The sequence below is a fragment of the Ornithorhynchus anatinus genome, chromosome 4, assembly GCF_004115215.2.
Source record: "Ornithorhynchus anatinus isolate Pmale09 chromosome 4, mOrnAna1.pri.v4, whole genome shotgun sequence".
Taxonomy (NCBI): Eukaryota; Metazoa; Chordata; class Mammalia; order Monotremata; family Ornithorhynchidae; genus Ornithorhynchus; species Ornithorhynchus anatinus.
The window spans coordinates 68,767,674-68,794,626 of NC_041731.1; the positions used below are offsets into that span (position 1 = coordinate 68,767,674).

Genomic DNA, 26,953 nt, shown 5'->3' on the forward strand with positions numbered 1-26,953 from the left:
CTATGTGCAGGGCACTGTACTAAGTGCTTGAGAGAAGTATAATACAACAGAATTAGCCGACCCAGTCCCTGACCATAATGAGCTTACAGTCTAGGGGGGAAAACATTCTCATCTGTAAAATGGGTATAAAATATCTATACCTCATACTTAAAGAGCACTGTTTGGAATAGAAACTGTGACCAATCTGCTTGTATTGTATCTATGCCTGTGTTTAGAATAGTGCTTGGCACATAATAAGGGGCATTATTGTTATTACTGTTGGATTACCCTAATAGTTTGTACTCTATATAGGCCAGGGACTGGGGTAAAAATAGGAAAAGAAGGAGAAAAAGAAATGTGAGGCAAAACTAAGTGTAGGAAATCTCTTGAGTAGTAAAAGTAACGCGAAGTATATAATCTGTATATGTTGAATAAAAATGGGAAATTTCCAAGGCTTTGCCAAAAAGCAGCACAGTTCAATTTCCCCATTTCATTTTTTCCTTTTGATTCCAAGCTCCTTACATAAACTATCCATATGGTTTACCCTTAAGCACTCACTCCAATTATTTCTTCATTTCAGTGTTTTATAATTCCAACGAAAGTGACCACTAATTGCCTCCTACAGCCAAAGGAAGTGGTTACTTTTCATTAATGTAATTCTCCATTCATCTTTCATGCCATCCTTCAGGCTCCCCTCAACACTCTTTCTTTCTTTAGGGCTCTTTTCAAAACTGATTCTCACCTTACTTTCACCTTCTCCTCCAGAATCCACTGCTCTGCTTGGTACTTGGTAATTTTCCTGAAAGGCTCCATCCTGATTAATTTTCCTTAATACTAGAACTCTTTGTTTCATTCATTCATTCATTCATTCATTCATTCATTCATTCATTCATTCATTCATTCAATCGTTTTTATTGAGTGCTTACTGTATACAAAGCACTGTACTAAGTGCTTGGGACAGTTTAATATGAAAGACAGACAGACACATTCCTGCCCACAGTGAACTCACAGTCTAGAGGGGAGACAGACATTAATATAAGTAGATAAATAAATGCAGATACATACAGATATATACTTACATAATGTGGGGATGGGAGGAAGGACAAATGAAGGAGCAAGTAAGAGCAGCACAGAAGAGAGTGAGAGAAGAGGAGAGGAGAGCTTAATCTGGGAAATATCAGTTCAGAAATATCATTTCATGGGCTTCAGTTACCCTTTCTATTCAGAGAGAATTTGGCTCTCTCTATTCACCAAGGATCTCCTGCCTATATTTCAATTGCCTTCTGTGTTATCTTAGGAAAGTCATTTAACTTCTCTGTGTCTCAGTTTGCTCATCTGTAAAAATGTGAATGAAATACTTGTTCTCCCTCCCCTTTGGGCTGTGAGCTCCATGTACGACAGAAACTGTTTCTGATCAGATTATTTTTTATCTACCCCCACATGTAGTATAGTACTTGAAACTTCCCCCAACCCGACCATGGCTCAGCATGACCATGACTGAGCTTCTTCTTCTTTTAGAAGAAGCCCACATTCCAAACTTTCCAATTACTATAGTGATGCCACTAACTCAGGGTCAAGTCTTTATCCTTTGCTCCTTCATCCAATAAATTGACACAATTTACCATGTCTTTCTTCAGAATACCACTCTTTTTATCCATAGTGAAATATTAGTGAAACCTACACATTAATAATCTTCTAGCAGTCTGTTAAACTGCTGCGACCTCCTTACCAAGTGGCCTGCCACTAACACACCTTTTTTCTTTTTAAAGTGGTTCTTGTTAAGCACTTACCATGTTCCAGGCAGTGTACTATGTACTGGAGTAGATGCAAGATAATCAGGTCCCCAGTGGGGCCCATAGTCTAAATATGAGGGGAAAAGGGATTAAATCCCTATTTTTCAGCTGAGGGAACTAAGGGACAGATAAATTCAGTGACCTGCCCAAGGTATCATAGCAAATAAGTGTCAGAGCTGGATTTAGGACTCAGATCGTCTGAAGCCCAGGCCTGTGCTCTTTCTACTAGGCCATGCTGCTTCGCTGTTATATAAACAGGCTAAATCCCAATTAAAATTTAATCCCAGGCAATTCTTATCTTTATTTCTCCAATAATGGACCTGACCTCAGACGTTTACTTCTAATTACACTTCCCACCTTCCAGGTTAACACGACTGGGTTGGAAATCCAATGAAAAGAGACTTTCTCACAAGATTCTTAGTACTTCCTGTCTCCCATTAGTCTGTAAATACTCTGAGAACAGACACTCTAGTGGTATTTTGGCATTTCGCTTCCAGCTGGAGCCAGAGATTCAAAGCAGTGCAAGACAGAAGAAGAAATATTAGCTTTGAAAAAAGAATTTAAGCTTGGAATTTCAGGGAAGGCTTTATGTGAATTATGGCATCTCAAAATTGTGATTGGGCTTCCAGGCTTCACTCATTTCTCCTCAGCTCAGTTAATCAATCATTGGAATTTGCTGAGTGCTTACTGTGTGCAGAACAATGTACTAAACAATTATTAAACAAACAATTTATGTCGGTGTCTCAATGCATGGTCTAGTGGATTAATAATAATGATGGTATTTGTTAAGTGCTTATTATGTGCCAAGCACTGTTCTAAGCCCTGGGGTAGATACAAGGTAATCAGGTTGTCCCACCTAGGGCTCACAGTGTTAATCCCCATTTTACAGATAAGGTAACTGAGGTACAGAGAAGTTAAGTGACTTGCCCAAAGTCACACAGCTGACAAGTAGTGGAGCAGGGATTCGAACCCATGACCTCTGACTCCAAAGCCTGTGCTCTTTCTACTAGGTCATGCTGCTTCAGCACAGGCCCGGTAGTCAGAGGACCTAGGTTTGAATCCCAACTCTGTCACTTCCCTTCTGGGTGAAACCCCGCAAGCCACTTAATTTCTCTGTGCCTCAATTTTGTCAACTGCAAGATTAATCAATTTATTTACTGAGCACTTACCGTGGAGAGAGAACTGTAGTCAGTACTTTGGAAAGTACAGTGCAACATAACTGGTATCTGATCTCTCTCCTACTTGACTGTGAGCCCCATGTAGGGCAGGGACTGTAATCAGTCTGATTGACTTGTACTTACTCCAATGCTTAGAACAGTGCTTGACACATAGTACGTGTGTAACAAATATTATAGAAAAAAAGAAAAACAGCGTGGCCTAGTGCATAGAGCACGGGCCTGGGAGTCAAAAAGACCTGGGATTTGCCACTTGTCATCTGTGTGACCTTGGGCAAGGCACTTAACTTCTCTGTCTTTCAGATCCCTCATCTAACCCTAATACCGTAAACCTTAAGTGGGATATGGACTGTATCCCAAACTGATTATCTACTATCCCAGAGTTCAGTACAGGGCCTAACAAATACCATAAAAATATATTCATAGAAAAGAGAATTTGCTCTGGGTATTTACATTGTTTCCCACAGCAGACTCCTTATCATAATGGCAAATTAATTCAGAGTGGTGACAGTTGCCTAAGCTTCATTTGTCCTAATACGGCCGATGTCGGAAAAGGAGGAAAACGTTGACAATATATAAACCTTCCCTGTCTGAACCAGCCTACAGATGTTTCTGGGTTGTGGTAATTATATCCTTCTCTTTATATAGATGGTGTCAACATGTGGTCCAAAGATGCTGCTCTATTTGGGGAGTTTGCTCTACAGATTAAGAAGTCCTGGGATAGGGCCACAATTTCAAGCTGTGATGTCTCTTTCCCACAGTCGGTGGAGCTGGTCCAATTGGGATATAACGAGAAACATCTCCAAGGCTAAAACCCAAATTTTCTGAGAATTAAAGAAAAAAAAAATCAACAAGCACTTTTTGAAGGGGTGAGGAGGGTATTTCTTTGACTATTCTTAGAAGAATTGAAAGGCAGGATTTTATACTTTGTAATTGGAGAATATGGAATTTTCTTTCAATAAATGTCTAGAAAATGGGACTGGTGTTCATCTGCTAGGGGTTGGTTTAACATCAGCCCTATCTTGAGGTTGAGCCATAGAGCAGGCAATCTTCTAAGCTCCCTTCCAGCTCTGAAATTTTATTATTTAATTCCATCTGAAAGCAAGAATAGTATCTAGAGACAAGTTGCTTTCAAAAACAAGATAGCATTTTATACCAGCTTCTGGGCTTCAATGATCAAAACAAATTCCAAGAGTATGTGAAGAGATTTTTTTTTAAATGAATTCTCATAAAACACAAACTGCCACACATATATCTTTTGGATTCAACTAACATTGTGTTCCCATCACAGGAAGTGGCTTAACAGTCTCTGAAAAGGACCCATGCCAAGACTGGTGTGAGTATAACTGAAACTGCCATTATTTATATTTATGATAGATTACAGTTCATAATTCAGATAACGTGGTAAGTTTCATTTAGACCATATAAGCAGTTACTTGGCGATTCAATTTTGAAAAGCACTTTTCCATTATAAATAATCAAGATACCTAACAATAAAGCAGGGCTGGGGAAATAAGTATAGCTAGTCTGAATCTACAACTGCTGAAAGTGATACACAAAAATTTAAAATTATGACTGGTTAGTGTCATATCCATGGAATGTTTGAGATTAAGTAAGAATGCCTGTGAAATAAGTCAATGGAAGGTCCAGAAATCCCAGTATGGCAAAAATTAAAAGAACTTTTAATTAGTGGAAGTCCATAAAATGATGCCATTAACTAAGCACATTGAATCACTTATCTCAAAAAGGACACCCTATTGATCTTCTTTGTCAGTGATTCCTGGGTTTATATTTGAACTCTGTCCTACTGTACTTGGAAAACGACATGGATGTTGAACCAAAGGACAGCCACTGGTAAGTAAGCATCTGTTCCTCCTCCTTTTTATATTGTAAGTCCCATGTGGGTGAGGGACGTGGCCAAGTATTTAGAGCATGGGTCTGGGAGTCAGAAGGACCTGGTTTCTATTCTCAGTTTCGACACTTGTCTGTCAGCTGTGTGACTTTGGGCAAGTCACTTAACTTCTCTGTGCCTCCGATCCCTCATCTGTAAAATGGGGATGAAGACTGTGAGCCCTGAATGGGACAACCTGATCACCTTGTATCCCCCCAGCACTTAGAACAGTGCTTTGCACATAGTAAGTGTTTAACAAATACCAGCATCATTATTATTATTATTATCTCTGAGCCTCAGTTCTCTCATCTGTTAAATGGGAATTAAGATTGTGAGGCCTGTGTTTGACAGGGACACAGTCCAACCCAATTATTTTGTATCTATCCCAGTACTTAGAACAGTGCCTAACACCTAGTAAGCACTTAGCAAAAATCACAATTATTAGTATTATTGTTAACTCATCTTATATCTTACCCAACAATTAGTAGAGTGCTTGGCACAGAAGTAATACATTGTGTTAATACAATCACTCATCCTATCCCATCTGGATTACTGCATCAGTCTCCTTGCTGACCTCCCAACCTCCTGTCTCTCTGCACTCCAGTCTATACTTCATTCTGCTGCCCAGATCAATTTTCTACAAAAACGTTCAGCACATGTCACTCCCATCCTCAAAAACCAGAAATGGTTGCCCATCCACCTCTGTTTCAAGCAAAAACTACTTACCATTTGCTTTACTGACTCTCCCTCACCTTGCCCTCTCCTACTTCACTTCACTTCTCTCCTTCTACAACCTAACCCACATACTTCACTCCTCTAGTGTTATCCTTCTCACTGTGCCTCAATCTCACCCGTTTCACTGCCAACCCCTAGCCCATGTCCTACCTCTGGCCTGGAACACCCTCCCTCCTCTAATCTGACAGACAATTACTCTCCCCGACTTCAAAACCTTACTGAAGGCATGTCTTCTCCAAAAGGCCTTCCCAGACTAAGCCCACTTTTCCTCATCCCCTACTCTCTTCTGCATTTCCCTGACTTGCTCCCTTTACTCTTCCCCTCTCCCAGCTCCACAGCACTTATTTATATATCTGTAATTTTATTTATTTGTAATGATGTCTGTCTCCCCTGCCTCTAGGCTGTAAACTCATCGTGGGTGGGAAATGTAACTGTTTATCGTTGTACTGTACTTTCCCAAGCACTTAATACAGTGCTCTGCACACAGTAAGTGCTCAATAAATACAATAGAATGAAGTAAGGGTTTACCAATACAATTATCATTATTATTATTATTGGGGACTTTTGTGTGTAATAATAATTAATAATCATGGTATTTGTTAAGCACTTACTATGTGCTAAGTACTGTTCTAAGCGCTGGGGTAGATTCAGGGTAATCAGGTTGTCCCACAAGGGGCTCACACTTTTAACCCTCATTTTACAGATGAGGTAACTGAGGCATAGAGAAGTTAAGTAACTAGCCCAAGGTCACACAGCAGACAAGTGGCAGAGGAAAGATTAGAACCCACGTCCTCTGATTCCCAAGCCTATGCTCTTTCCACTAGGCCACACTGCTTCTGTGTATGTATGTGTGTGGTGTGAGATAACTAGAGGGAAATTCAGTTGGTGAGTAAATGCAAAACCTCCAGAAATGAAATGAGGGGTAGAAACTACTGGTCACTGCAGAATTTTCTCCTTGGGGGGTCACTCACCTGATTAAATTATATATACCCCAGCACTTGGAACACAACTTGACATATAGCAAACACAAAATAATAATAATAATAATAAAAACAACATGTGAGCCACATGTGGGACAGGGACTGTGTTCGACCTGATTAACTTGTAGCTACCCCAGCACTTAGAACAGTATTTGACACAGCAGCATGGCAGAGTGGATAGACCATGGGCCTGGGAGTCAGAGGGTCATGGGTTCTAAACTCACCTCTATAACTTGTCTGCTGTGTGGCTTTGGGCAAGTCACTTCACTTCTCTGGACCTCAGTTCCCTCATCTAGAAAATGGGGATTAAGGCTGTGAGCCCTATGCAAGACAGGGCCTGTGTTCAACCAGATTTGCTTGTATTCATCTCAATGCTTAGCAAAGTGCTTGGCACATAGTAAGCACTTAAATACCACAATACTATTATTATATTTGTTAAATGTTCATTGTGTGTCAGGCACTGTTCTAATTGCTGGGGTAGATAGAAGATCATCAGGTTGGACACAGTCCCTGTCCCACATGGAGCTCACAGTCTAAGTAGGAGGGAGAACAGGAGTTCGGTCATAAGAACTCTGTGCAGTTCAAGTAGTGTAAGTGTTCAAATAAGTAGACTGGGCAGGACATGGCCTATTTCAGAAATTGGTTTCAACAGTTCCCAGAACACACTTGCTCTGGTTCTGATTCTTTCAGAGCAGGGGCCCATATCCTGGAACCATAGTAGCATGTGGTAGGTACCAGAGTCCTGATTTAGTCAACTGTATTTACTGAGTGATTCCTGTGTACAAAGCACTGTACTAAGCACTTGGGAGAGTCCAATACAACAACAGACACAGTCCCTGCCCACACCAAGCTCACAGTCTAGAGGGGAAGAAAGACATTCTTTCCAGGGACTCAAAGGACTTCAGATCAGGCACTCTGGAGTGCTTAAAATCTCTTGTAGGCCACACATGCAAATTGCCACCCACCATTCTGAACCAAATGGAGCTAAGTGCTGCCAAGGGGGCTATGCTGCATTCCCAAACTAATGAACGTGACACCACATGTGTCTTCTAGTCAAGAGGCCTTTTTTCTAAGGAGCCTTCCCTGACTGAGACCTCATTTTCTCTTCTCCCACTCCCTTTGCGTCTCCCTTGCACTTGGATTTGCACCCTTTTTTTCACTCTTCCCTCAGGTCCACAGCACTTATGTTCATATCTGTAATTTATTTATTTATATTAATGTCTGTCCCTCCCTCATGACTATAAGCTCATTTTGAGGAGAGAACATGTCTACCAACTCCATTTTACTGTATTCTCCCAAGGGCTTACTACAGTGCTCTGCTCAAAGTAAGTGTTCAATAAATGACATTGATTTATTGATCAATAGACCAGCAGACATAGGGATTGTCCATGGCCACCATGGAAGGCGGTGGTCCTCTTCCAGCCCCCATTCCCCATAAAATAAAACCCATCAAAAATGGCTCCTGGGGCTTTAGGGGCTTTGATTTAGCTCTGTTTGTTTGGGATTGTAAAGGGCCCAATATTCATACCCAGCTCCTGAAAACTACCCAAAAGTCATCAAGGCCCTTTGCTGGGAAGTTTCAATTTTATAAGTCACATGGCATCCCACACATGCAAATACTGTTAGTAGGGGATGTGCTGATTAATTGTCTTTTCTGCAGGAAATGAAATAGTTTGGGAGGCCTGGACAGGTTGCCGGCCAAAGAAGAATGGAGTAGTGAATCTGGAGTTCCCAGGTGCTAGTAGCCTACCAAATGTAAGATGATTTTTTAAATAATTGAGAAGAAAAAAGAAATGATTAAGAGCATGCAACCCTGTAGAAGAACGTTGCCCATTCCGGGTGGACATACTAATCCTAAAGAAGCCAGAAATCCTTGTTCAGCCCTGCCAATGAAGCATTAAATTTTTCAGGATGTAAGTCAGCAGGCTCGCTCAGCATGACTGCACTGTGGATAACCATGTCCATAAAACACCCCTCCTGACTCTGCCAAAGAGGTTATGGGCCAACACAAAGGCCAATGCACTCACTGCTCGTTAAGGCCACAAGCCTGCTAAAAGGTGATGAAGTAGAACATGAATACGCCCCTCCTGACATTCCTCTGGGAGGAAAGAAAACCTAATTTAGACAATCCCCTCGGCAAGGTTTACTGTCTGATCCAAACCAGGCCTGGAAGATTAAAGGAATTCTGTCTTTATAGAATAGAGATGCCTCCATTTGGAGCAGTGTCCTCCTGCATTCATTCATTCATTCAATAGTATTTATTTAGCACTATGTGCAGAGCACTGTACTAAGCACTTGGAATGTACAATTCAGCAACAGATAGAGACAATCCCTGCCCATTGATGGATTTACAGTCTAATCTGGGGAGACAGACAGACAAAAACAATAGCAATAAATAGAATCAAGGGGATGTACATCTCATTAACAAAATAAATAGGGTAATAAAAACATATACAAATGAGCAGACCAGCACAGTGCTGAGGGGAGGGGAAGGGAGAGGGGGAGGAGCAGAGGGAAAGGGGAGGAAAAGGGGATTTAGCTGAGGGGAGGTGAAGTGGGGGGCAGAGAGGGAGTAGAGGGAAAAGGGGAAGCTCAGTCTGGGAAGGCCTCTTGGAGGAGGTGAGCTCTCAGTAGGGCTTTGAAGAGGGGAAGAAAGTTAGTTTGGTGGAGGTGAGGAAGGAGGGCATTCCAGGACAGCGGGAGGACACGGCCCAGGGGTGGACGGCGGGATAGGCGAGAACAGGGGATGGTGAGGAGGTGGGCAGCAGAGGAGCGGAGCGTGCGGCATGGGCAGTAGAAAGAGAGAAGGGAGGAGAGGTAGGAGGGTGCAAGGTGATGGGGAGCCTTGAAGCCTAGAGTGAGAAGTTTTTGTTTCGTGCGGAGGTTGATAGGCAACCACTGGAGGTTTTTAAGAAGGGGAGTGACATGCCCAGAGTGTTTCTGCAGGAAGATGAGCCGGGCAGCGGAGTGAAGAATAGACTGGAGTGGGGAGAGAGAGGAGGAAGGGAGATCAGAGAGAAGGCTGACACAATAATCCAGTCGGGATATTATGAGAGCCTGTAGCAGTAAGATAGCCGTTTGGGTGGAGAGGAAAGGGCGGATCTTGACAATATTATAAAGGTGAAACCAGCAGGTCTTGGTGACGGATTGGATGTGTGGGGTGAATGACAGCCGAGTCAAGGATGACACCATGATGAGGAATTAGTATCCACTCATTAGGGGAAAGGGTAAAATTAAAAGTAATTCCACAACACACTTTGCTCTTATACTATGAAAATGTGACGGGCACTGACATATCCTTCACACTGTGAACTCTGTTGTTTTAACTCCACTGTCCTTGAAAATTAAATGTATGTTTATTAAGAAAAACACCTAGAGACTATTCTATAAGATGGTGGGTTAAAGTGGAATACATTTGCATGCCTGTGGGTGGGGGTATAGAATACATTTTAAAGCATAAAAGCAGAAGTTCAATGATCCATGCTATATTTAGAAAAAGTATCATAAATTTGACTTTGTGATATCATTTTTGGGGAAAAATGGACATATGTTATTGGCAGGTGGCACAATACAGCTTCCCAGGATAATTGAAAGGGGACAGAGTTTACCTCCATCGTTTCCAGCATTCATTGCCCATCCCACAGTCTTCCCCATTTCTCAGAGAGAAGCTATCCTATTTTACCCGGAATGAATTGGGTGCTAGGGAAGTTAGAAGCTAGAGGTTTCTACTCCTTCCCTTATTCTCTGAAGAGCACATGTCCTGTGTCCTTTCCCATTTTGACGACAAAGGATGTAGCTTCAGGAGAAAATGAAACTAAGTCCCATATTAAAACCCAGAAACAGAAGATTAAAAACTTTTAGGGCAGCTTCCAAAAACAGTTTAAAAGATGAATAAAGACCAGATCTAATTCTGGAAACTAAAATATATTTGTGTTCTTGGTAGGAAGCCAATTCCGTGCTTTATTTCATGGCATTTTGACAGATGAAGTACACAATACAGGCCAAGAGATACTGCACTTATTAAGGAGGTAGAATTTAATAATTTAACCCAAGAATTTAATGCCACGGTGGGTATTTAGAACAGGTTAATTATATGTGATGACATACATACTCGGAGGTAATTACGTCAACTCCAAGACATGGGAACAGATAAAGGCATTCTAAGGTGCATTACCTTCACACATGTAACTTTTCATTTTTGTAGAAAAATTGGTTCACACTGCTCTAAAAGTGGGGTTTTAATGGTGACATTCAACATGGTGTGCATTCCCAGATTCCTTTGGTGGGTGGTATACCATATAAATCAGCCCACATGCCTGAAAATCAAGTCAGGTTAAGGTTATTTACAAATTTAGCATTTTCTCTACAAAACTGTGCAAAGTTAAATAAATACAAACTTCAGAAATGAAAAATTGATTGTGTGAATTGCCTAGCTCCATACAGACTTTGCACTACCCCTTTCAGTGAAATGATATGAAAATTTCAGGCAGTAGTAGTAATAGTGTTTCTTAAGTACCTACTCTGAGGAAAGCAGTGTAGAAAATGCTATATTAAGTTACTATTACTGCTGTTACTACAAAGTTTCTAATCTGTTTTAAGGAAACCTTTCCTAGTTTGAGGCTGGCACTTAACCGGGTTGGCCCCACGACATAGTACCCAGCACTTCCTGCTCCATCTCCTAGAGGTCATGCCAACACTTTGCATTAGAAAATACTGAGGAGGCATCTACATTACTACTTTCTGAGTTCCACACATTTTGGTGATCTCGCTTTCCATCAGTATCAGTAAATCAAAAAGTTAAATAAAGTGGCTTCTAAAGCAGAGGGAACAAGGAAAAACTATTCCTTATTGGAGATATGTGGGAAAAACAAGGTTCTAAAGTAAAAGTATGAAGTTTCCCTTTTCACTGAACATACCAGCAGCACCAGGATCCAGTTCAATTTTCTAGTACAGTTCTGCCTCTAGATGGTTAATGGGCAAAGTCAAAACATGCCCTCTGCAGAGTGTTGCCTACTGTCCACATCTACTCATCTGTTGCACTCTTTGCCCCAGTGAGAACATGACAGGCAGGGAGGGGGGCTGTGAGTGGTGCCTCAGAAGCCACTAGCCCTGCTATGCTTAATTCCTCTGCACAAACTTAGAGTCCTGGAAGAAAAAGCTTCATCCATCATCCCTGTGGGCAACTCCATCATTATCTTTACAATTAACAAATACCACAATTATTATTGCAACCCTCAGATAAAAGAGTTCCTGAAAGAAATACAATCTATTCCCTGCTGAGTGCTTCTGATTTTCAGGATATTTAGATTAGAGTCTTTGGAAGCGGTGAGGCCTAGCCGAAAGAGCACAGGCCTGCGAGGCAGACGATCTGAGTTCTAATCCCAGCTCCACCAGTTGTCTGCTGTGTGACTACAGATAAATCACATATCTGTGCCTCAGTTTCTTCATCTGTATAATGGGATTCTAAACCTGTTCTCCCTCCCACTTAGACCTTGAGCCCCAGGTGAGACGGGGCCTGTGTCAAAACTGATGTTCTTATATCAACCCAAGGGTCTGGCACATAGTAAGCACTTAACAAGGATAACAATAATGATAAGGATAATAATAATATGAATTTTCAACTTCTGTATAGTTGGCTTTAATCCATTAAGTGTCTCTTAGTATTTCTAAAGAGGTGGAAGAAGAGGATGTAGAGGTTTTAGCTATTCAGAATTATAGTGGAGAGTGCTAGAGAGAGGCAGACACACCAAAGAAAATTAGTCGAGTCCAGCATTGTGCCCTCACCTGTTTTTCTCGTGAATTTTTAGGATTTCATGAGTCTGTTGAAGCAGTTGTTTCTCTAGCTTGTATGTTGATAATGAATTCTCCAGCAGCTGAATTTCAAGTCGAGATGTTTGATTTAGGACCTTAGAGATAAATGAAAATATTTCAAATTTTTAGTACTTAATTTGTAGTACTTAAATAATAACAAAGTGAAAATAAATTTTATAGTACTTAAATAATAAAGTGAAAGCTTGAAAAGTTAACTTTGTTTATTATTTTCCTTGATGACACACATGAAACAATCTTCCATACAGATTCCATTTTTACTACTGAATGCATTAAGCATTATATTGGTTGTGAAATATGATTTCAATTTCATAAGTGAAACAAACACTCGAGCTCCCAAAACTGTTTCAGTAGTGATAGCAAAAAGATGTGGCTTTGACTAATTTTATTTAAAATTTTACTGGGAAGGATATCAGAGTATGTGGATAGCATTCAGTCACATGCTGAAGTGTTGTTATCTACTGTTTGGCAAATGGACCTTCTAGGATTGTGTCTAAGGGTAGAGGAAAGCCCTATAGCAAGAACTTCTGTGCCAGACATGAGTTTAGAAACCAAGTCTGCAGGCTCCCAAAGCACTGTTTTCATCATATTGCCTGCCTAGGCCAAGTCCCTCAGATTTTAAAGCAACCAGAAGACCAGTACTGCAGTTGTCAAAATGGACCAAATTCTGGGAATTGGCTATTTTTATTTTTATTTTTTGGCCAGTGGTTTATTTGTCCTGCTGGCTATCTGGTCATGCCTATATAGTGGACACTGAAAATTCCTCCTAAAGAATGCCAAATCATTTGATGCCTGTCAACTTGCTTTGTTTGGTTGTCTATCTCCCCTTTCTAAACTAAACCTGTTGTTGGGTAGGGATTGACTCTATCTGTTGCCAAATTGTACTTTTCAAGCGCTTAATACAGTGCTCTACACACAGTAAGTGCTCAATAAATATGATAGAATAAATGAATGAATTTCACTGCAATCCACCAAAGAAAGCTGAGGAACAAGACCCAAAGAACACTTTTACAAGCTTTGGACTTTCCAAAACTCATCAAAGGGAGAAACAGAATAGAGGAAGAGAGCATGAAATTGAAGATTCAAACAAGACTTCAATAATTCCCTACTTCCTTTACAATTGTCCTATTGGCATGAAAAGTAGCAGAGGCTGAGATGGTTTCTGCCTGACTTGAAGGGTGGCTTTAATTATCTTCAAACTCCTGTCAAGTTAAAAATTGAGGTTTGGAGACCAGGCAGCCAAATCCTGGAAAGAAAACCTGAATTACTACTTGTATGGACATACCAGAACAAGGTTTTACCTACTTCCAGGATGGTATGTTGACGGTCTTAGGATATTTTTCCTTCATTAAAATAAAGTTTCCAATTCAACAATGACTTAATGGTGTAAGATTTCTGGACAGTTATTTTTTTTTTCAGTATAAAAAGTGTAAGGGTCAAAAGTATTTTGTGATTTCTGAGGCATCTAGAGAAAGACAGAAGTGTACCGAGACTACTAAAATTCAAGAAATTTTGAAGGATATGATTCTCCTAAGGCTGTCTACTGACTGGAACCCATAGAGACTAAGGTCTGATAAAAAGTCACACCATTTATTTGGTGGAAATCAGAAAGCCTGGGCTTCTTAACTGGCAATCAAACTGAAAAGGCAGTTTTCTATTACAGCCAGCACACTTCTGTTCTATAAGGCTAGCTTGTTTAAATGTGTCCCAATCCCATCTAGCTAGCTATCCCTCCATATATGCCAGATCTCCCCTCCCTCTATCTTCAAAGCCTTATTAAGATCATATCTCCACAAGAGGCCTTCCACGATTAAGTTCTCTTTTTCCAGACTCCTTCTCCCTTGTGCATCATCTAGGCATTTGGATCTGTACCTGGGTTCCAATCCCGTCTCCGCTACTTGCCTGCTATGTCATTTGTCTTCTCTGTGTCTTAGTTTCTTCACCCAAAAAAGGGGGACTAAATACCTGTTCTTCCCTCCCCACCCCCCCACCACTTAGACTGTGAGCCCCATTTGGGACAGGGACTGTGTCCAACCTTAATATCGTGCACCTACCCACTGCTTAATACATTGCTAGGTATATAACACATATCACAATTATTAAGGATTTTTTTCACCAGAGACCTTGGGAGGAACTCACCTCTAAATCTGCATAAATCTAGCTCTCCCAAGCACTTAGTACAACTCCCAAGTGCTTACTAAGTGTTGAATAAATACTAATGATTGACTGATTGAATCACATGGCTACAAAATAATCACTGAATGTGTGAGAACTCATGTCTATTTGAACTCAAAAGTAAGGAGAGATTGTTATAATTAACTTGCAACTTTGAACTTTATGTGCTGTTCCAAGAAATACATGAATTTGTCACTCCCCTTTGACATTTAGAATTTATATTACAATTATTTTTCTTATGGATGAAGAACAGATATCAAAGGGATTAGTAAATGGGTGAATAATATCTAGAGCAGAAAAAGCAAATCCCTCTGGCTGGATGGTGGCATGGTGGGTAGGTGGGAGCAGGGGAGCAATGGCTCTTCTTCCTTCTTGGTATACTTCCATTCTCCACCTCTCTATTCACATAAACCCTGTAAAACTTCTTTCTGCCTCTACTATTCCTCTCCTGGTGACTCTATGCTTTCTGTTCCCCCTAATCCATCTACCTAGAACACCCTATCTTATCTAATATATAAAGGTCTGAGGACCTGGGTTCTAATGCCAGCTCTCCGCTCACCTACTGTGTGATCTTGGGCAAGTCACTTAATACTCTGTGCCTCAGTTTCCTCATATGTAAAGTGTGGATTCAATCACCATCCTCTCTCTTACTTAGACTGCAAACTTCATGTAGGACAGGGTCTGTGTCCAATCTGCATATACTATATCTATCCTAGCACACAGAAAGTGCTTACATGATGGCTCATTATTATTATCACTATTATCATCATTTTTATTATGATCTCATCATTCTTTAATTCAGGGACTTCCTGAAAATTTCTTCTGTCAAAGGATTCAATTTGGAACACATGAACTTTATGAAACGATTAATTCATTTTCTATTCATGTTTAAATCTTTGTGTTTTTGTTTCATTATCATTCTTCATTCTGTATTTCATTTGCTAAATATAGGCAAATACTAACTGAAACCCAAAAAACATTGTCAGAAACCTAAGTCTCAGCTGTCTGTCCTCTACCATCTGCTTCTGCTTCTCTTTGCTTTCGGTCAAAGGTTTTTAATGCTCTATTTCCCCAGCCATGTTAATGAGAGAATGGATGTAATGGTGAAATTCACAGTTTTATGGTACATTCATCTTCTATATCCATCTACAGGATAGCATACAGTAAGAGTAAAGATGGCTCTACATTCATCTCATGTAAAGGAGAAATCTTAAGGAAATGGCACAAGACTTCAGGAATCTCTTTAACATCTTCTATCATTCACTGAGAGTGAGGCCCTTTGAAGAAGAATTAATCTGCCAGCATGTGAAAGAGGAACTTTTGGTGCTATCATCGATGTAAGTAATTCACAAAGCTGACTAAATAGGATGATATTATTTGTTTTCTATTGCTGTTGGCCTCCTAACCGTAGTTCTCCTGGACCAGCTGCTGAAACTTCATGAAGCATGTATTCCATAATCCCAAAGTGATTTCTGACCATGATAAATCACATCAGACTACATTTTCTGCATGCCAGATGCAGAAGAATTGCAGAGAATAGCACCAAGACTACTAATAGTATCTGCATATCAGAAAAAAATTGAGATTACTAGTTGATTGAGGCTTTGGCAAGTATTGCGAAAGTGTTCTTGACACTTTTTATGGTGGTTGTTAAAGATGTATTATGTGCCAGGCACTGCACTAAACGCTGGGGGAGATACAAGCTAATCAGATTGGACACAGTCCATTCTCACATGAGGCTCACAGTCAATCCCCATTTTATAGATAAGGGAACTGAGATAAAGAGAAGTTAAGTGACTTGATCAAGGTTACAGAAGTGATGGAGCCGATTTAGAACCCAGATTCTTCTGACTCCTAGGTCCATGTTCTATCCACTAAGCCATTTCCCAGAAGTTGATCTTAAAAGTTTGTAAAGATCCTAAGATTGATCCCATAACAGATTTGGAGAAGCCTCTTGGATCTTTTCCCCATTGCCAGTGGAACAAAGTTGGGTTGCTCTTTCAATCCTTTTCTACATGGTCTTGCCTGAAGTTTGAAAGAGTATCTGGAACCTCATCAAGAAATTATTCTAATCACCCTAGAACTCTTTCAAGCCAATAGGTTGAGAACATACCTTTATACCATATTACAGGAAGACAACCTTAGAAGTCAGACAGCAAATACAAGGGGAGTAACCTCTTATACACAGAGATTTGAAATCACATGTTAAGAAACCGTGCCAGTTATTACCTGTTGTCCAGAAAGGACACAGTACACAGTATGTAGTTGTTAATTCTCCAATTATACATAGTTACAATCTCACAGACTCAAAGTCAGTAATATCATCTTTGAACCCAATAAGAGAGAGACTGGGGAAGAGAGAAATCGAGAGAGAAAGAGAGATTTTGAAGTTGTTTCTCTACATTTCCTTCTTATATGTATTTCAACAATTTTTGACTATAGCATTTCTGACATAAGATGAAAGAGAGAAAATGAAAATGTGACAATTTATTTTGCTTTTTAAGAATTTGTCTGAGAAAGGGTATAAATAATGTTGGTATTTGTTAAGCGCTTACTATGTGCAGAGCACTGTTCTAAGCGCTGGGGTAGACACAGGGTAATCAGATTCTCCCACACACACAGGCTCACAGTCTTTTTCCTCATTTTACAGATGAGGGAACTGAGGCACAGAGATGTGAAGTGACTTGCCCACAGTCACACAGCTGACAAGTGGCAGAGCTGGGGTTCAAACCCATGACCCTGACTCCCAAGCCTGTGAGTTTCCCACTGAGCCATGCTGCTTCCCAAAGCAGCAAAAAAGAATAAAGAGAATTGTAAAGAGAAAGAATGATCACAATTGCCATAACTAAAATAATTATAGGAATACCTATAGATTTCAATTGACCTAGCTTTCTTGTGCTCTTAAATATGAACAATTGCAAGCTGAATATGTTAAGATTTTGTCCTATCTGAACAAAAACTAAATTCCAAATAAAACAGGGCTGATGAAATGAGGAGGAGGAGTAAGGCAGCAGGCTAAAATTCTGAGTGGAAAAGTTTAGCCCCACAACTCTGAAGTCTTTAAACACAGTTGTATTCAAAAACCACAATACTATATTCTATTGAAAAAGCATTCACTAATTTCACAAACTCATGTTCTAGCCTTTTGAATTTGAAGTCAGTCATTAATGAATTGAAAAAAAGAACTAAAATGATGAGTAAGGAAATTAGGCATTACCCTGAATGTAATGGGTCTGACAGAGTAAAAAAAAGCAGTTGTTTCCGTGACTGCTCATGTGAGAGTGTAAGTTTAATGTGGTTGACTAAAAGTTTGGGGCAGATTTTGTTAAGTTGTGCCAGTGTCAGGTCTTAAGTGCAAAAAACTTGATTTATCACAAACAGAACATATCCTCCTGCACAGGCTAAATAAATACAACACATGAATAAGTTTACTTAAACTAAACTGTCTGAACACACTGAAATGGTTAGAAAAACCACAGGCAGAAGAAAAGTTCTAACCACGAATATAAAAACTGTGAGCAGACACTCAGATCTAAAGTCCAAGAATAGATATGCAGCCCTGGGGGAGCATTAGTCTTGCTTAAGAGGATGCTTGAGGCCTCAAATTCTTCATGGGGAGGAGCTGTAACCCAGTTTCCTTACACAGGCAACACATACTCCTTACTACTTTCAACAGAGATGTGTTTTTCACTTAAGAATGACTATATGATTATGCTCTCCTCCTCCATTTGGAATATTTCAGGAACTAAGATTTAGTAGGCATAAAAAACCTTGTACCAATAACAGAAGGCCAAAGATCAAGGAACAGCATGACCACTTGGAAAGATCACAAGTCTGGGAATCAGAGGATTAGGATTCTAGTCCTGACTCAACCAACGTACCTGTTGTATGATCTTGGGCAAATTACTTAACTTCTCTGTGCCTCAGTTTCCTCATCTGTAAAATGGGGACTCAATACCTGTTCTCCCTCCTATGGAGGCCATGAGCCCCATATGAGATCAGGTTATCTTTTATCTATCCCAGCACTTAATATCATGCTTGGCACACAGTAAGCACTTAACATTATTATTATTCATAGTAATGATAATAATAATAAGGTAGGACATTAGTGATTAAGGGCATGAATTTCATTCATTTACTCTCCCAAACCCTTCGTGGTCTGTACTTGGTAAATGCTCAAAAAATATTTTGGATGAATTGATCACAGTATTCTGGTGATTCACAAGTAAAAATTAGGGTGCCACTATGTGGCATACCATCTAAATATGGTACATTATTTATAGAGTTTACTTTATAGGACCATGGAGAATCATAATCAATCATTGTGGTATTTATTAAGTGTTTGCTATGTACTAACTGCTGGGGTAGATACAAGATTATCCTGCTGGGCACAGTAACCTAATAATTTTCTAGTATTTGAAAAATGAATTTTGTTTTCCCTTTCTCTTAAACCTATGAATGCTCCCCAGGTGCCTTTATGTTCAAATGGCTAGAAAGACATTAGAGAAAATGAGTAGACACACATCATAAAGGAGAAGTCGGGAAGCATTCATCACCCTATTCATTTTGTTAATGAGGTGTGCAACCCCTTGATTCCATTTATCGTGATAATGTTGTCTTGTTTTTGTTTTGTTCTGTTTTGCTCTGCCGTCTCCCCCGATTAGACTGTGAGCCCATCACTGGGCAGGGATTGTCTCTATCTGTTGCCGAATTGTACAATCCAAGCGCTTAGTACAATGCTCTGCACAGAGTAAGTGCTCAATAAATACTAGTGAATGAAAAGCACTTCAAAGATTTTATTTTAAAATATTGATATTTATTGCACTTGATATATATTTCACTATTGATTGCCACCCTGTTTATTTGAAGTTAAAATGCTGGGGATTTTTTCTGGTTTTGTTAAGCACTTACTATGTGGCAGGCACTGTACTAAGTGCTTGGGGAGATACAAATTTTTGAAGTTGGACATAATGCTTGTTCCACATGGGGCTCACAGTCTTAATCCCCATTTTACAGATGAGGGAACTAAGGCACAGGGAAGTTAAGTGACTTGCCCAAGGTCATACATCAGACAAGTGGCAGAGGTGGATTTAGAACCCAGGTCCTTCTGATTCTCAGGCCCTTGTTCTATCCAGTAGGCGATTATACTTCCCATGCTGGAGTTGCATTTCTTAGATGGACCTGCCTTTCAATCGTTTTCATGGCTACAAAAAATACCAACTATTAATAAAGCTTTTTTAATGGTATTTGTTAAGCCCTTATTATGTGCCAGGCACTGTACTAAACACTGGACTTGGACACAGGTTGGACACAATCCCTGCCCCACATGGGGTTTACAGTCAATCCCCATTTAGAAAGATGAAGTAACTTGGGTCAGATAAATTAGTTGAATTGCTTAAGGTCACATCAGACAAGTGGAGGACGGAGATTAGAACCCAGGTCCTTCTTACTCCCAGGTCTGTGCTCCATTCCCTAGGCAACACTGCTTCTCACAAGAAATCAAAAGGAATGTGCATAATCAGAGTCATCATTGTTGTTGTTTCCCATAAAGGGTAAACATATTTTGTTTCTTGAATTCCACTGTGGAAATGCATTATGTGTTCACGTAACAAGCTCAGAAAAATATAGTACCTAAAGCCCTATAAAGTTGGCTCCAGAAACCTACCTGCGTCTCAACATCTGTGAGTTTCCTGGTCTGCTCTGCCGTCTGGCTGAGGAGACTGGTTCCTATCTCGAGCATGGTGGCCGTGTGGTTCTGAACTGCATTCTGCTGAATCTGGGCCATTTCCGACTTCATATTTTCCACAATGTAGTTCTCGAGCTGTGGGAGGTAAAGAGAAAGGAGAATGTTTTAAGCAACATGCTTTAGTTTGGAAATGCAGGAAGTGTGGGGAAGAAATGAGGCACAGCTGGTCAGTGGTATGATTGCTGAGAGATCCTGCTTCGCTGATAGTCAGGGCTAGTAACCAAAAAAGAACACATGGCAAATAGTTCAAATACCCTTTAACTTGCCAGGGTGCACATAATCCAACTGGAACACAGCCCTCGATCCCAGAATAAATCCATCCCATTTTCCCCCCATTTAGACTCTGAGCCCGTCACTGGGCATGGATTGTCTGTATCTGTTGCCGAATTGTACATTCCAAGCACTTAGTAGAGTGGTCTGCACATAGTAAGCACCCAATAAACACTATTTAATGAATGAATGAATACTACTACTACTACTAATAATAATAGTGTTTTTTAGGGACCTTTTGCCAACTGCTGTTCTAAGCACTGCAAAAGAAGCTAATCAGGTCAGAGACAGTCCCTGTTCTACAAGGGGGCTCATAGTCTAAGTGAGAGGAAGAACAGATATTGAATCCCCATTTTACAGATGAGGAAACTGAAGAGCAGAGAAGTTAAGTGGCTTGCCCAAGGTCAGATAGCAGGCAAGTGCTGGAACCAGAATTAGAACACAGGTCCTCTGAATGTGAAGGCTGTGTTCTTTCCATCAGGACATGTTACTGTGGAGAAGAGGGCCAAGAGCCTGAATTAAAGGCTAGGTGTTAATGTGTGATTTTAGAAGTACTCTAGTGGAGTAGTTCTATGTACCCATACTAATTCTCATCTCTCTCACAGCTCATCTCCTACTTGGGCCCCTCCTTCTACATGGAACTCCCTCCCTCTTCACATCCAGCAGACCATTGTTCTTCCCATCTTCAAAGTCCTTTTGAAATCACCTCTCTTCCAGGATACCTTCTCTGATGAACGGATGAACATCTCATCTCAATACCCTATTTTTCTCCCACTGCCACTTCAACACAACTGCCTCACCTAAGCATGTGGGCCCCTTGACACATACACCCTTGGCAATTGTATATATATCTTCATACTTTATTGTTGCCTTCTACCTCTAATTTATCTAGTGTCTGTCTCCCCAACTCAATTATGAATTCCTTGATCAAAAGGGATGATATCTAATAACTATTAGGGCCTAGTGCAGTGTTCTGCACAGTGCAAGTGCTCAATAAATACTACTGAATGATTAATACCTGTTACTGAAAAATCAAAGAACTCCTCCTGGCCTTTCATTTGCCAACTATAAGCTTTCTTGGGCATGGAAGGAAAGATAGGCACTCTCAACCCACCTTCCCACTCTAATGCAGCTGGGCTCAATCTTTCATAAATCACCCCACAGCTGACTGCAATGGCACCAGACTCGGCAGATCTGGGAAAAAGTTTCAGGTCCACACACTTTTAAATGGCTCTCCTCTGGGAGAGACAGCAGAGCAGGGAAACCATCTCCTGGAGAAATTATATTTTTCCCCTCACTGGACACAGTATTACTCCTCCATCCCCAACTTCAGCCTTACTGCTCAAGTAAAGCTATACAACAGCATCCTTCCCACTGCCAGCATGGAATAGAAGTGAATCATGAGAATTTCCATAGCTTCTAACCATGGATGTAGGTGAGGTGTTTATTGTGGTTCACAATGCTACCATTCATTCATTCAGTAGTATTTATTGAGTGCTTACTATGTGCACTGTACTAAGTGCTTGGAATATACAATTCAGCAGCAGATAGAGACAATCCCTGCCCAATGACGGGCTCACAGTCTAAACGGATCCTACGCTGTAATCTGGCTCTGCCGCTTGCCTGCTGCATGACCTTGGCCAAGTTATTTAACATTTCTGGGCTTCAGTTTTCTCAACTTCAGAATGGCGATTCAATACCTGCTCTCCCTCCTACTTAGACTGTGAGCCGCATGTATACCCCCACTGAGGTGTTGCTTAGACAACACTTGGATCAACAGCTCATTCCAAGCTTGGTTCTTTTATTTCCACTCCTTCCCAAGAGAGTCTCCAATACATCCACCAGATGTAAGCAGCAAAGAGAACCAAATTCACAAATTCCATTTGGCTTATATCCTGGTTCCTAGGGACTGAAGCAGCAGCTTTCCTCCTTGACCTTCCCCTTTCTTAACTTTGACTTTCCCTCAATGTCCTTGCCTTCTTTCCTATAGTCTTTTAAATAGTTTATTTTCTACTTTTTTTCCCAAGGACCCACTTTTTCCATTCTTCTCCTTCACAATTAAATCATTTGGGTCAATCCTCTTGGTCAGATCCTGACATTTTCTCTTTTACCAACTGAGCCTTGGGTGGTCAGGGGCCGGGGGTGAGGAGGGCAGATATAAATGAATGGCCTTGATCCTCTGAATGCGTTTGGGATAAGAGAGCCCATGGTGACACATGTTATCTTTGGGATGGAAGGAAAGCCTTTAGGTATCACACAGTTATGTCAGAAAGGCTGGAATTTACAGTTTCTTCAGCATATACTTTCTGAATTCTCCTCCATTACCAATAAAAATCCTGGTTATGTGAATGCTTTTTTGAGGGTAGGTGGAAACACAACTGGAGAACTAGTTCATAATTATCTCCATAGCCTCTTGAATATGAACCTCTGCTTATGATAATTAACATTGGTAGCTCTTGAATGACTGTCCCAAGTTTTCTGGTGAGGCTTTTTTTAGCTGCTGAAAGATAGTGAGATCATACTCTAAAACCAGCAACCACATCCCTTGTCACAGCCTCAGGCAAAGTAGCACTGTATAGGTTAAACAGGTTGAACCATATTGGATCCAGACTACCGCCCTCCTTTATCCTATAGGGATGGGGAAAAGCTTTGCAGTGGACTTCTAGCCTGACTCAACCAGACATACTGTCATGGAGTTGCATTTAGACCCTATGGAATTCTTTTCTCAGGTAGCCAAATATTCTTAAAAGCTGCCAAAATTGATGGAATCTACAGCCTTTGAAACTCATTTGAACACAATAGAGAGATTTTTAGTTTGCACCTTCCATTTCTCCACTATCTGTTTCTCTTCACAGAGCATAATTTCTCTGTTACAATGTGTACGGAAGGCATGTTGTTAATTAGTTCGTACCTGAGTCATCATGTCCTTTAGAGCAGGAGGGCACTGGTTAGGGTCCTGCCTTTTTCACCTTTCTTCTTGAAGGTGGTAATTAGATGTCACCTTCATAATATTTTGGTGATTACATGTTCCACCTGTTGAGGGACAGTTTAAATAGAAATCCTAGGAGGAGGTATTCTCCTTGTTGGCATATTTCTCCAGGAAAGACAGTAAACTCCTTGACAACTGTGGTCAGACCTGCCAACTGTATTATGCTTCCCAAGTAGTTAGAACATTGTTCTGTACAAATTGCTCAATAAATACCATTAATTTATTGACTATAGGAGCATGATCATAATTTCCTCAAAATCATATTTGACAGGGAATGCGCCATAGGACTTCTTTCTTAAGAAATGTATGGTCAAAATATCATTGTCACATCTATGGAATTCCATCTTTGAGAAGGAGAGTAAATGACATCTTCACTCTTCATTATTATTGTGATACTGTCCATAGAGCTACAGAGTTTCCTCTTGATGAGTATAAGTCCTCATGACCCCAGACCACATGTTCAGCATGACCCCCAGATCTCTCCAGTGTTCAAACCATAATAGATGCCAATCAATCAATGTCATTTATTAAGTGCCTACTCTATGCAGAAAACTGCATGAATCAGTTGGGAGTGTTCAATAGAATTAGTAAACACCAACCCTGTGCCCAAGAATTTATAATCTCACAGGGGAGACAGAAGAATGAAGGAAGCAAAAACCAGATTATAGGAGGTCAAGAAAGGAGTCACGTGACAGGAAGTAGAGGTAGAGTTTGCAGCTAAAGACAGTTTTTTCTTCTAAGGGTCATTCACTCTCTTTAGTTAATTTATTCTGCCATCCTGGTTTGTGTGCTCCTCCTTTCAGGTTACTGTATAAAGGCTAATTGGATATTTCACAGTCACCCTTTCTAATTTCATATCTTGCCCAGCAAAGTAATTTTACCCTGAGAACTACTTTAATCCTGGTTAGTTGGATCACCAACTCTGAAGTCCAGGAAAACCAGTCTACCTACATTAAGACAACACTAATATTAACCGTTTTGTTGGGTGGCACATTAGAACAGTGCTTAGCACATAGTAAGCATTTTAATACCACAATTATTGCATGTGAGGAGAATAGATGTCAGGTGATAGTCAAGCAGTATTATGGTCATCTATAAAACACACATGTACATTGGGAGGGCAGAATGAATGTTTGATGTATATGAAAGAGAGTGAAACACCATACATTCCTGTAATAATTTTTTTGGAGAACATCAGGAGACAGAACAGAGGATTCTAAGATCTTGGGGAAAACCAAGAGGCACGTTAGAAAACAAACAACAAGAGCACATTCAATCAATCATTCCTGTAATAAAGTTTTTAGAGAACAGCAGGAGACAGAACAGAGGATTCTAAGATCATAGGGAGACCAAGAGGCACATTAGAAAACAAACAACAAAAGCACATTCAGTCAATCAATTACATTTATTGGTGGCTTTCTATGTGGAGAGCACTGTACTAAGCAACTGGGAGAGTACAATATAACAGAGACATATCCCTTGCCCACAAGGAACTATGTGCTGGTTAACTGCTTTTGGACCCATTAAATAATTTGGAAATTGAAATGTAAGTCAATTAAGGCCAAGACCACAACACCAGGGCCAGAGGAAGGCAGAATATAAAAGCACTAATGAGTAGACTGAAATGGGATTTGACCCATAGCCCTGAAGCTACCCAATCTGCACTATTTCTTGTCATCAATTCCACTCTGGCCCAAGTTAGGTATTCCATGGCTTCTGCCTTTCTTTCCAGCCCAGAGAAGCATAAGAATCCCAAGAACCTCTAGGGAGGCAAGCTTAATGCAAATCTAGTTTCTTGATTCATCTAGATATTATTATTGTTTTTATTATCATTATTATGATTATTGTTGTTGTATTTGTTGAACACTAAGAATGTGGCATTGTTCTAAGCTCTGGGGTAGATGCAGGTTAATCAAATTGGACACAGTTCCAAAATTAGGCTCACAGTCTAAAAAGGAGAATGGTACATGGGGAATATTATGTTATGGGACAGGGTTTCCTGATTACATCTACTTCAAGCCTCATATGATGCTTAAGCAATCACTCAATCAATCATATTTATTGATCACTTACCGTGTGCTGTACTAAGCACTTGGGAAAGTACAACAGTATAACAGACACATTTCCTGCCCACAGTGAGTTTACCAACGCTAACACATTGGAGAGTAAAGGTCAAATTTGGGTCTGTGCTATGAATCACCTACTTCATTCAGCACTCTCTCAACTTTGGCTTAGTAACACTACCAAAAGACTTCCTAATTCTAATTCTGAATAAACCTGTGTTTCTATTGTTCATTTGATGAATCACAGCATAATTGCTATTTCATAATGAATTTTCAATATCAACTTTTATGAGTACTTTTTACCCCATCTAAAATGCTACTTGGAAGGCTTTAGAGTGGAATCATTTGTGGGATATTCTGAGGCTACAGAAAAAATTATAGATAATATTGCATATTGGATGTAGCATATTCTAACCGATTCCGATTGACATGAGCCTTGTAATTGACCTTATTTAATTACTTCATAAATCTACTACAAAAGTCACAACTTTAACTGATCATCTTTTTTCTAAAATTCCCAATTTAAACAAATTGAAACCATTATTACTGTTCGGCTTAATAATTCTTTTATAACCAAATTTAGTCCATTTCTCCAGTAGTAATTGCCTTTTACTGCCAAAAAGTAACCTGCAAAAACTAAGTAGCAAGAACCAGATGTAGTTGATTTAAAGACTGAGGAGGGAAGCAGAAGTCAAATACACAATGTGTGATTAATAAAGAGGACTGCTTTCATCTTATCTGTAAACATTCCTCAGCAGATGTATAACTGTGAAATCCATTCTGATGGGCCACATCAGCTGCGTTCAGGAAAGATTTGCAACAAATTTGATTGCTGGTCTGTATTCCCTACTGATTTTAAAACATGCTTACAGAAAATGTCACCCACCTCAAGGTTAAATGTTTTATACGCCTTTAAGAACTCAGTTTTGAGCTTGAAATCTACTGACTACAGGGGCTGATGAGCTATTAAATAGGAGTCTCCCAGACATAGACCATAAAACTGTATGACTAAAATACCACCATGACCTAAGCATCTTAGGTGGGCTTCTGAAGACAATAGTCCAGCCATGTACAGATGATAAATAGTAGTATCTTGAGAATCCTGCTTTAATATGTTCATTTCCATTATTGGTTAATTAGGCATTTTATTACATAAGATATATCTTCCCTCAGTGCCATTGTTCTAATATCACTCATCAAGAGCAAAAGTAAAAGGGCCAAGGTCAGAAAGTGATGTCACAGAAGGTGGGAGCAGGGACAGGCTGGAAAAAGGGGTGAAGGGGAGAACGTTGAATGGTTTAGTGGCTACTTTTTGTCCAGCATCTATT

At 40.1% G+C, this 26,953-nt stretch overlaps 1 protein-coding gene across 2 annotated transcripts in view; it reads right to left on the reverse strand.

Annotated features, from left to right (window-relative positions):
• The window catches only part of ANGPT1 (angiopoietin 1), a 250,216-nt gene that overhangs the window by 88,954 nt on the left and 134,309 nt on the right, over positions 1-26,953 (reverse strand). For both annotated transcript variants that reach the window (XM_029063098.2, XM_029063097.2), the window contains 2 exons: positions 20,223-20,378; positions 12,338-12,459 (listed from right to left, as the gene is read on the reverse strand). In XM_029063098.2, coding sequence (XP_028918931.1) covers positions 12,338-12,459; positions 20,223-20,378 — 278 coding nt within the window. The remainder of the gene's footprint in view (positions 1-12,337; positions 12,460-20,222; positions 20,379-26,953) is intronic.